Here is a 10,675-nt window from a genome sequence, read left to right on the forward strand (position 1 = left end):
ATGTGGCTCAAATAAGTCCGTATACTTCTGTCACGCTAATTCATCTGTTCTTGTGCAAGCACAAGCCTTAGCCAGACCTGGAGGAGGAACATGCAGCCTCATGACAGCTCTGGAAGTGGTCAAAGGTCCCTCTTCTGCTTATTCACCCTTGGGACCACCACATGGGGTCCTGCAACCTTCTTGCCCAGAATCACAGAATCATGGGATGGTTCTCAGTGTTGGCTTATCACCCCAGCCCTGCGTCACTCAGAAATGTTTCCCTTCTCCAGGGCCAAGTCCAAAGCCAATTATTGCATCAAGGCAGATGTGAGCTTGGGCTCGTGTGTTCATAAACTTCGAAGTTGGTCTTCACACACTAAGGGGACCAGCCAGATGTTTTTCTCCCCCTCAGTTCACTTTGAGAAAGGATCACCTCCACCTGCTCATCAGCAAAGACCCTCTTGAAAATGTTTGTGCTTTCTGGTGAGGGGGTGTCTGAATTTATCCTGGGAGAAAGCCTGAGCTGGCCAAGGACTGCCTGGGGGATGAGGACTGAGCTTCCCCATCACCCAGTGTTGCAGGTTGTTAGCAGAGGCCCGTGGCTGCAGCCAGCTGGCCGTGCTGCTGCTAGCATTATTCCTGTGCTGCTGATAACAGGGGACCCCATTCTCTCGGGCTGTCGATCTGTCACATTCCTCTGGCTCTAATATTTACTGAATAACGATCCTGCGGTGACAGATCTATTTCTGTTTTTGTTCTCCATAACATACCTGCCAGAGCGCCCCAGGCAACTGACGAATTTATAATAAAGGCACAGTTCCCAAACTAAGTTTGGTGCTCTCCTGCCAGCAACACTTCCAGCCAGCAAAGACTAGGACCCTGTTTGTCCACCCCAGTAAGAGACTGGATAAATAAAACTCTTCTGGGTTTTTTTTCCCTCCCCATTTGGACCCCAAGTTTTTGTTGAGACTTTGTTTACATTCACTCCTTTTGCTTGAGCCGGCTCAATCGTGTGTTTGTTTTACTGATGTGCATAGCAAGGTGCAGAGAGGGGCAATGGCTTGGGCAAGGATGCTCAATGGATCAGTTGCATGTTCCACACTCTAAACTGTTGGTAAAACCATGTTATTTGGCTTTCCTGAAGCACTGGGAAAACAGAATAAAAAAGCAGGATGAGAAACTATTTATTTTGGCAGCGTGGTGTGTGCTGTATGTGTCTGAGGGTGTGGATACTGAAGCCTGAGCAGGTCTAATCCCTAGCCCGGTTGCGAGAAGGTTTTGGCTGGAAGAATGTGGGAAGAGGTGTGGGGCTGGGTGGTAGGTCACGATGAGCTCTTGCTGTGTGCTGTCCCCTGCTTGGGCAGAGTGACCACCTGGTTGTGCCACAGCTGAGCCTTTCCTTCTTCTCCACAGACACATAGAGAACTGGAAGAACTTGCAGACGCTGAATGCTGTCGACATGGAGCTGTACACAGGACTCCAGAGGCTGTGAGTATGTCCCGTGTGTCGGGGAGGAGAACAGCACTGGGCAGCCCCTTCCTTCCAGCAAAAAGCTGCAGCTTCCCTCCGTGCCAAGTCTTTACACCATGATGTTTGGAGCCTGTTTAAGCTACTGGCTCTGTGTGTTTTGCTATAAGACTCTACCAAATGGAGATAGAGTGCTTTTTGGGGCTTTGCTGGGTCTGTGAGAAGGAAGATCACTAGCTCCTGACAGCTCTGTCAACACACATCAGCCCTGACCTCTCTTCTCCCCCGCTGTTCTGGTTCTGAGCTTGTGCATTGTTCTGACTCATTTCAAGCCCCACAATACGAAATTCCATCTGTCTTCACCGATCCTTCATTGCTGGGCTGTTGGTCCTCATTTAATGCAGTCACCATCACGGTGGTACTGCACAATAAAGGAATCTCACCTGCCTGCACAACCCTCTGAGCACCAGGACAGGTTGACTTTGTGCATCATGGAGGGGAAACCGAGGTCCATGAGATTGAAGGGACTTGCCAGGTGCTTGGGAAGCCTGGCTGAGTGAAGATACCACTCAATCTCTTAGTTCCCCCATCCTGGAGCTGGGAGCACCCTGGGTGTTGCTTGCATGAGGTGCACAGTGCTGTTCAGGGTTAATCGGAGACTCTGCTCCTGTGTTTCACTGGGAGCTCTACATTAGGTACAGCTTGTCCACAGGCTGGAGGAGAGGTGTGTGTTGCTGAATGCTCCATAACTAGGCTCCAGCAAGCTGTAGGTTTAACACACACACCCCTTGCAAGCAGGCTGGCTGCTGTTCTCAGTCTCACCTAAGAGGCAGCAGTGGAATCATGCTTTAGTCTGCATCAGGTATTAATAAACCCTGGTCATAGTGCTGATAGAGCTTCTCCAAAACAGGATGGGAAGAAGATTCCTCCTTCAATGTCCATAACTCCTTATGCAAAATTCTTACTCCTCCTTATCAGAGCTGCAAGCAGAAGTGTTTTCTCTTGGTTTTGAGGGAGGGGTGATGGCAGTGCTTGCTGTGGGGCCGGGCAGTGCTGCTCGTGGAGGGAGAAGAGAGGAGCAGGAGATGCTCCAGGCCACCCCAGCAAGTCTTGGTGGATGTCCCAGCAGCTGCTCTGCAGTGTGCCTGGGCTGTCACTGGATCAGATGAAGCTGAAAAGCCCAATTTCCTCTTTGCTTATAACTCACAGAGGATGTCTGGGGACAGATATGCCTCCTGGGGGGCTGGGGTGGGGTGGTGGGGAACCCAAGGCTCCCAGTGCACCTCGGGAGCTGAGCACAGGGCTTTTAGAGCAGTTGCCCTTGACTCCATCACTGCCCTTCTGCATCTCTTTGCAGGACAATCAGGAACTCAGGACTACGAAACATCCAGCCGCGCGCCTTTGCCAAGAACCCTCACCTCCGCTACATGTGAGTGCCGGTGGCTCCTGCCCCCTTCTCCCTCTGCTCCTTGTGGAAAGGGGATCCCCAAAGTACCTGTTGGGAAGAGAAGTGGGGGGAAGGGGAATGTTGATGGGGAAAGGGAGGTAAAAGAGAGGGAGAAAGAAAAGTGAGAGAACAGGGAAGAGCAATGGGCTGGGATGCAGGATGGGGTGAGCTGCTGGGCAGCTGATGGATGTTGGTGTCTGGTAACTGGCCCGAGTTTGATTGCCGCTCTGACGAGCGCTTGCTTAATTAGCAGCTTTGTGGTGGCCAGTGTGCATTTCCCTGTGCAGAATTCAGGGGGTGGTTGCACACCCCAGCAAACGGCCAGAGCCTGCCCTGCTCGTTACCTTTGCACCAAAAGTTGCTTTTCTGGCACAAATCCTAGGGCAAGGGGCTGCCAGCTCTGCTCCCAATTACTGACTTCTTAAACCAGCGTCTGCCGTGCGCCTGGGTAGGGATATTCTGTGTTGGAGAGGCTGGAGTCCTGTTATCGCGGGACATTTGCATAAGAGTCCAGCTCCTGGACCATTGTTAGCCTGTGGGTATAGTGCCTTGGGGAATTTCCCGCATGCTTGAGGCCAAGGACACTGATTTCTCTTCTGGATATGTATTTACTTTGCCCAAGGCGATAAAGGAAAGCCTGAATTTCAGATGAAAGTGCAAGGCACTGCATGGACTTGAAATGCGTCATCAAAGTGACTGTGTCAGAGATCAACCCATTCTTGTCTCTGGAATAGATATCAAAGGTGAAAAGGGGTTGGTGAGAGGTCCCTGACCTTGGGCTGGAGCTGCTGGGCTGGATGGGAGAGTGTGTGTCTCCTTGCTTTTTAGAAACCGATGCTAGTGGTTTTTTCCATGAAAAATGATAGTAGCACGCATTCATTTGAGTCTATGGATGTATGCAGCCTTGGATGTGGGCAGGTTTCTGGCGGAGGGAGATAGATGTGACCTGCAGAGCAGGATAGATTTGTCTTTTGACGTCTACTCCGAGATGATGTGAACTGAAAAACCCCAAAAGCTTCCTTTCTGGAAAACCAGTTACAGTTGCTAAGTGACGGTAAAGTACTTGCTAAATAGGAGATCTGCAGCACCAAAGGGCATGAATGGTTATGGGTGTTGAAAACAAGCATGGAGCCTTTTTGAGTTTAAAGAAGTGCTTATTTTGTTATCAGAAACCCTCTTAATGCTGACCATTGAGATTTTCCTGATTGCTGTGCTTTGTTATTCTGTAGAGTTTGTTTTATGTTTTGTTAGTTGTTAGTTACAGGGGAAGTGTTTCTCTGAATACATCTTCCAATTGATTTTTGTTTTGGTTTTTTATTTTGGGGGGGATTGTTTGTCAGTTGAGCAGTTGCTGTTTATGTATCTAGTACATAAAATGGATAACATTTGAGGCTTGATTAAATTAGTTTGGGTATAGTAGGAGCTTAGAAGGCCATCTAGGCTCTTTTTGTAGCTGAATGTGTCGCTAATGTGTACACATGCAATTGTTGATGTTGTTTCCAAAAGTGTTTGTTTTTGTCTTTTGAGATTACTTTCGAGATGGAAAAAAATCCCACATCCATCTTGTGTCAGGAGTTAAGGTTGGTATGTGGTGATGAAATATGTGTTTGTTTACTGCTTGGGCCATGTAAGATTGATCATGTTCTTAACATCCTTCTTTCCTTGCCTTTTGAAGCTTGAGGCAAGTAAGTCTATTATTTGGTTGGTGTTTGCTGGTGGGTTTTGATGCTGTCCCTGGGACCTGGCAGCATGGATGTTTGCAAGGTGGATGTCCCCCAAGGTGGATGCTGGATACCTGGGGATGGAGACCTGGTTCTTGTGGGGATGGTGTCTCACTCCAGCTCCTCAGAGGCTCTTGGGTCGTTGTGCTGCTGCTCTTTTGCAGCCAGGCTGCTCTATCTGGGGGGCTCTTGGCCTGATAAGGGGAGCACAGCGAGTGCCACCTGAGGCTTTTTGCAGCCTGGCAGGCACCTGATGCCACCCAGGGTCCCCACCATGGCTACAGCACCGTGTAAGTGCATTGGGGTGCCTCCTTGGCTGCTCCACAGCTGCTGCCTCCTGGGGAGCTTGACTAGCCGAGGGCCTGACATTTTCTACTGCCGAAGGATGCAGGAGCCAGGGATAAAAGGATTAATGGAAATGTCAATCTGCTGTAAGCCTTGGGCTGCATAGCCAGGTACAGTAGCTGACAGGAGTGAGGGATACTGTCCCAGTCCCCTTATGATGGGGCTGGCTGAAGTCGATGGGTGCGGGACTGGGGACGGCAGAACAGCACTCTTAAGGCTCATTGAGTTACTGCTGCATCTTATTGCTGCTGCCCTGGTTTTGATTTTCCTTTGCTGGGTGTTTGGATGGTTGCAGGTAGAGTTGAGTCAATAAGACAGCAAATGTGTCTAATAAGTGACAGAGACTTCACTGCCAGGGAGGGCTGGCACAATGCAGTGGGGACCCTGGGCTGGACCTTTGCAGGGTGCTACAAGCTGGGTCTGAGCAGCAGTAGGCATTTTTCCACATGAAGCTCATATGAGAACTTGCAAGATTTTTTTTTTGTTTGGTTTTTTGTTTGGGTTGTTTTTTGGTTTTGTTTCCTTCCTCCCCATCCTGGGTTAAATCCTACCTGCCTGCTGAAGTGAGTTTTTTCCCAGTGCCTTTCATCAAGGTTTCCTCCTTGTGGGCCAGAGAGCTGTTCCTTCTCCCAGCAACTTCTATTTCTGGCCCTTCCTTGGTGCATGCACTTGTCTTCAGACCCCAGCTGTGCAATCACAAGCAGATCACTTAGCTCTAATTGCAAGAGCTCAGGTTTGTGGGGGTTTAAGATAATGGTTCTGGATGAAGTTTGGCTTGGTTTTTTTTTTTCCCCCTTCCCCATCACAGGGTCAGGGAGGAAAGAAGAGAAGCCCATGAAGAGTTTTTTTAGCATTCAGCTCCCCAAGGAGGTAGACCTCTTTTGCAATGTGGATCTACCTCTTCTGTTAGCAACTGGTCTGAGGCAGTTGCCACTCTCCAGAACAGGGAGTATCTGGATGTGGAATGGGGATGGACATGGACCTGATCCAGACTGTATGTCATCCAGTGGTTTGTTTTTTCTCCTTTGCTTTGGAAGTGGTCTTGCTAGGCAAAGTTGCTTTGGTGGGTTCTCGATCCCATTTCTGTGAAGTTTTGATAGCCCTTGGACTGATATGAGGGTGGTCCTGAGGAAGTTACTGTAAGCAGGCAGTGCAGGAGGATGTAGGAAATGTTTGGTGTTGACAGAAAACCTCTGTCTTTGGCTTGAGGCTATACAAGAAAACTTTAGGATGGTTTCTAAACTGGAGACATAAAAACCATCTGAATACGTATTTACTATGTTCCTGTGTTTAGCACAGCTTATTGAGGAAAGTCTTGCATGCCGTCATTCTCCCTGTCCTCCTAATAATGCTGGAATGCTCTGTCCAATTTATTAGAACTTGATAGAGGATTACAAGTTGTAATGATATCAGATTTTTCATGTATCATGCAAATAGTCAGAGGAATAGTAAAGAGATGTTGTTGTAGTGCCATATGGGAAAGAACGAAACATTATCACAATCCTCATTAGGCACTGGGAAGTCCATGGGAGAGCTCAGCTTCACAATGCACCAGGAATCAGTGCACAGCAGACAGGACCTGTTTGCTGCTGGCCAGAGTGTCCAGCCTTCACTGGTCGTGGGGCAGTAGAGCTATGCATGTAGGAGAGGAGGCTCACAGCAGGTTGTGCCTAGAGCTGGGAAAACTGATATTTACAGTGCCTGAGTCCCCTTTTACTGGCAAGCAGGTACTTAAGAGACTGTGATTCCCACAAAATGCTTTCCTGGGCGGCTGCGTACTCAGCCAGCCAGTCAGGAGGCACTGCCTTGTATTTGCAGAGGGTAATTGTGCACACCTTATTTATTGTGTAGTAAAGAAAACAAATTAAGGCTGTGTAATTATAGAGACAGGCACACTTTTAAATAAGGCTTAAGTAGTCAGATTTCTATTTAGAAAATTGCCATTTCTGTCTGCATTCAGAGGCTCTTCTTAAACTGTCTTACGCAGGTTTATACACGCTCTAAATTGGTTTGTGGGCTGGCCAAGACACAGCTCCTGTCAAAGAGCTCTCTCTCAGCACTGCCTGCCAGAGCAAGGATGGGATTGAGGATGAGGCTTTTTCTTCCAGTCTTCACTTAAGGATCTTAAAGACTGGGATCTTGAATAAAGCCAGAATGGGCTTCAGGAGTGCTTTGTGCCGAATACAAGTGTTCTTTGAGTGTGGTATGATCACATCACCACCTGCTCCACAGGCATTTTTATCTGTGTGATCCTGTCAGTCTTTTTGTCCCAAAAATGAGGATTGGGGAGGAACTGGAAGGTGCTGGCAGGAGTGTGCAGGGACCTGATTTGCCTGGTGAAAGACTGAGCTGGCTGATCTGTGGGCTCGTTTTCATAGGCATACCTGAGCTGTGATTAATCTGGAGCCTCCCAGAACCTCCTCTGTAGGTTGTGCTGTTTGATGAGGAGGCGTTTAGGTTTGGTGTCCTGGTAGGGTTCATGACAGCTGTGCAGTGTCATGTGAACTGGTACCCTGGCATTGGGCGCAGTTTGTAACTTTGACATGAAAGTCCCAGAGATGTGTTACGGTTTTAACCTTTGATAGGAAAGAGACTGGGCTGCCTGAAAATTGCGTGGCTGAGGCAGCCTAAGGTTGAAGATTCACTCTCTGCCCTTTTCACTGCTGTTTCAAGACAGGATACAAAGCCCTCAGTAATTGAGGCCCACACACTTTCAAAGGGCTGCCGGCAACTGTCTTGCAAAGCTGGAAAGGTTCACTTCCTTTGCTCTGTGTGTCTGGGAACCTGATCAAGATCTTACACTAAATACAGAAATAAACAAAATATCAAACTCTAAATTATTGTAAGTATAGCACTGTTACCTCTTGCTCATAGCTTGTGGGCCATTCTTCCCTACTTTGTGGTTAATGATCTATTGCCTTGCTCTAAAAGAGCCATTCTTCTATATGAAGCAGGGTTAAACTCTATATTTTGTTCTTTTCCTATTACCAGCTCCAGGCCCTGTGACTGCCTGCAACCCTCTGCTTGATTCTGGATGTCCTATTACTCTTCCTCCTTCCTGATGATTTCTCTGTGCTTTGGCCTCTATCACTGCACTGCTGTCATACCCATCCTGGCAGACTCCTCCTAACCCAAGCTGTCATGTGTTAATTGCTCTTGATTTCCCATCCATACTTCCAAGTCAGTGTAGCCTAACAAGTCCATGTGTATCATTTGGGACACAGTAAATAACTATATAGAACTCTTAGTAGCACACTAAGAGGATGAAGTAAAATGCATTTACCTTAACCACCTCCTTGATATTTTAATATGTCTTATTTTGTATTTGCAAAGGACTAAATAGGAACTAAATTTCTCCATGAATATAGATAAAATAATTATTATGAGAAAGATTTAAGCAGTCTTTAATTTCCATTACGTGAAAGTTCCTTTACTAACCCTAATCAGGCAGGCAGCTTGGGTACTCTTTGATTCTTATTTATACTCTAAGGATGTTCATGCTCCAGCCCCTTCTAAGTAGGAGCCTCTGTGCAACTTATGCAGGGAGATATTTCCCCCCTGTATCCCTAGTTCTTCTATAAAATTCTGGGCATGCTTACAGTGCAGTCGCTAAAATAAACAGCAGTAACATCTCCTCTGCTTCCATAAACTTTCCTGTTCTGCCCCCATCTGCTTTGTCCCCTAGATGCCAATGTAGCACAGGTCCTTGCTGATAGGCTAATCAGCAGCAGTGATTTGATGGCATGTTTATTCCCAGTTGTTACCACAGGTGACTGATAAGTAGGGAACTGCAGCTATTCCTTTTTCTGCATTTTACCAGCTGTTGTGCACAAGGCCAGAGGAGAGACCGGTTCCCTGCAGGACTGTGGCTTTCCTTCAGACTGGGTTGAAATCATTTGACCTGCATTCAGAGGGCTGGGTAACTAATTTCTGACTGCAGGCTGCTTTGCTTGGCTGTGGAGACAGTTTGTTGTATTGTAATAGGAGGTGGAGCGGTGAGCTTGAGTGATGTACTCTGGTGCGACCTGAGAGAAAGTTTCCAAGCCAAGCACTGTGCATCTTGTAGCAAGACTTGTCCTGCCTCAGTTACGCATCTGAAAACCTGGAATAAGAACATTTGTTTTCTCTGCTTTTATTTGGTCTATTTGCACCATAACACCTTGTATGATTTCTGATGAAATCTGGCCTTGAATTGTGGGTTGCTGTTGCAATGTAAGATGAGTTATAATAATCCTATCACAAATATTTGTTGCCTGCTCAGATTCTTATGCCTATCACTCTGGTACTTGGGCTCTCAGGATTTTGCTGTAGCTTTGTCTCTTCATTCCTTCCAAACGTTGAGATGTTCTTTCCAGCTGCATTGTGTGCCTATAAGACTTAGTTCCTTTTCTGAAGTTTGATCAATTGTCTTTTGGCAGACATGTGAAATGGGCAACTGTGGTTTTGCTAAGGTCCTGTTTTTTCCCCATCCCCTCTTTAAAAAATGCTGCAGACAATGCTGTGGATGTTATGAGTGAGGCTGTCCCTACATGGGAGTGTGTGTTCATGTGTCTTTTTACAAGCCTTGTTTTACGATTGTGTAAAATGTAAACTTTAGACAAGTTGGGGCTTTTGGGAGGCTCGTTCTCTGTGACATAATCCTTAACCATGCAACAACGGTCTGATCGACCTCTTGTTGTGAGCTTCCCTTCGGAGGCAGGCCAAACATTCCTCTTGGATGTGATCGGGAAGATGAGATGTAGATGTGTCTTTGTTAAACCTCACCGTGCCTCTGAAATCACCAGCAGCACAGAGAACTGATTTCTGGATCTTGTTCCTAGGGTCCTGAGGTCCTGCAGCACAGAGATAATCCAGACACAGCCTCTGGCTGTTCTGCTTGCTCCCCTAACCCTGTGGCTTAGTTAATTTGATGTGGTGCAAGGAAGGGCTTACCTCCCTGTGCCAGCGTAAGAGGTGCTGCACAGGGAGAAGGACCCTTCCCAACAGGGACCCGGGGATATGGAAAATTCCTTGAAAGCTGCTGGGGTAGAGTGAACAATCATGGCAGAATGAGTGAAAGTTAAGTGACAGCACAAGTTCTCACCTGGGATTTTTCTTTCCATAATACTGGTTTACTAACAGTATGATTGCAGGGCTGATTTTCCCTTTTTGATGTACAGGCAATAAGCACTAGGGCAGAAAAATAGAAACATTAAAATCATATGTTATTTGAGCAATAAGATACGACAGGGCATGAATGATAGGGCATTAATTCATGATGGTGTGTGACTAGGCAAGAATTTAAATGTCGTAAGTTAGGCAGTTGTGTGTTTTATTGGAATTATAAAATTTTATTAGAAAACTGGGCAGGATGGGGGTGGAGTTACCCACCAACCCCCTCCCCTCATTTGTATTTGTGAAGGGCTGAGCTGTGAATTATGTCAGATGCAAGAGACCGTAGGATATTTACAAGGCTGCCATAAGAGCTGGAGGTTTGCCTTCCCCAGGAGCTGTGGGTAGCCGTGTCTGCACGCTTCCTAGTGACTGAGGATGGGGATGTTTCGTGTTTGCTGCCTTTCGTCATGCCGTGAGGTCACTCACGGCTTTTCCCGGGACTGGTCCCCAGGCAGCCCTGCTGGTGCTCACGGATGTCCCGTGGGGAGGGACCGTGGCCAGCGCCGTTCTCCCCGCGGGGCCGCGCTTCAGCACCACGGACAGGGCCGGCCGCTCCCTCCTG

At 47.5% G+C, this 10,675-nt stretch overlaps 1 protein-coding gene across 1 annotated transcript in view; it reads left to right on the forward strand.

The window, feature by feature from the left end:
- The first annotated feature begins 1,395 nt into the window (after positions 1-1,395).
- The window catches only part of NTRK3 (neurotrophic tyrosine kinase, receptor, type 3), a 179,200-nt gene continuing 169,920 nt past the window's right edge, over positions 1,396-10,675 (forward strand). Inside the window, exons 1-2 of the mRNA XM_010152408.1 lie at positions 1,396-1,467; positions 2,804-2,875. Of these exons, the coding sequence (XP_010150710.1) occupies positions 1,439-1,467; positions 2,804-2,875 (101 nt within the window). The 5' untranslated portion in view covers positions 1,396-1,438. The remainder of the gene's footprint in view (positions 1,468-2,803; positions 2,876-10,675) is intronic.

The sequence above is a fragment of the Eurypyga helias genome, unplaced genomic scaffold (assembly GCF_000690775.1).
Source record: "Eurypyga helias isolate BGI_N326 unplaced genomic scaffold, ASM69077v1 scaffold11570, whole genome shotgun sequence".
NCBI classification, from domain to species: domain Eukaryota; kingdom Metazoa; phylum Chordata; class Aves; order Eurypygiformes; family Eurypygidae; genus Eurypyga; species Eurypyga helias.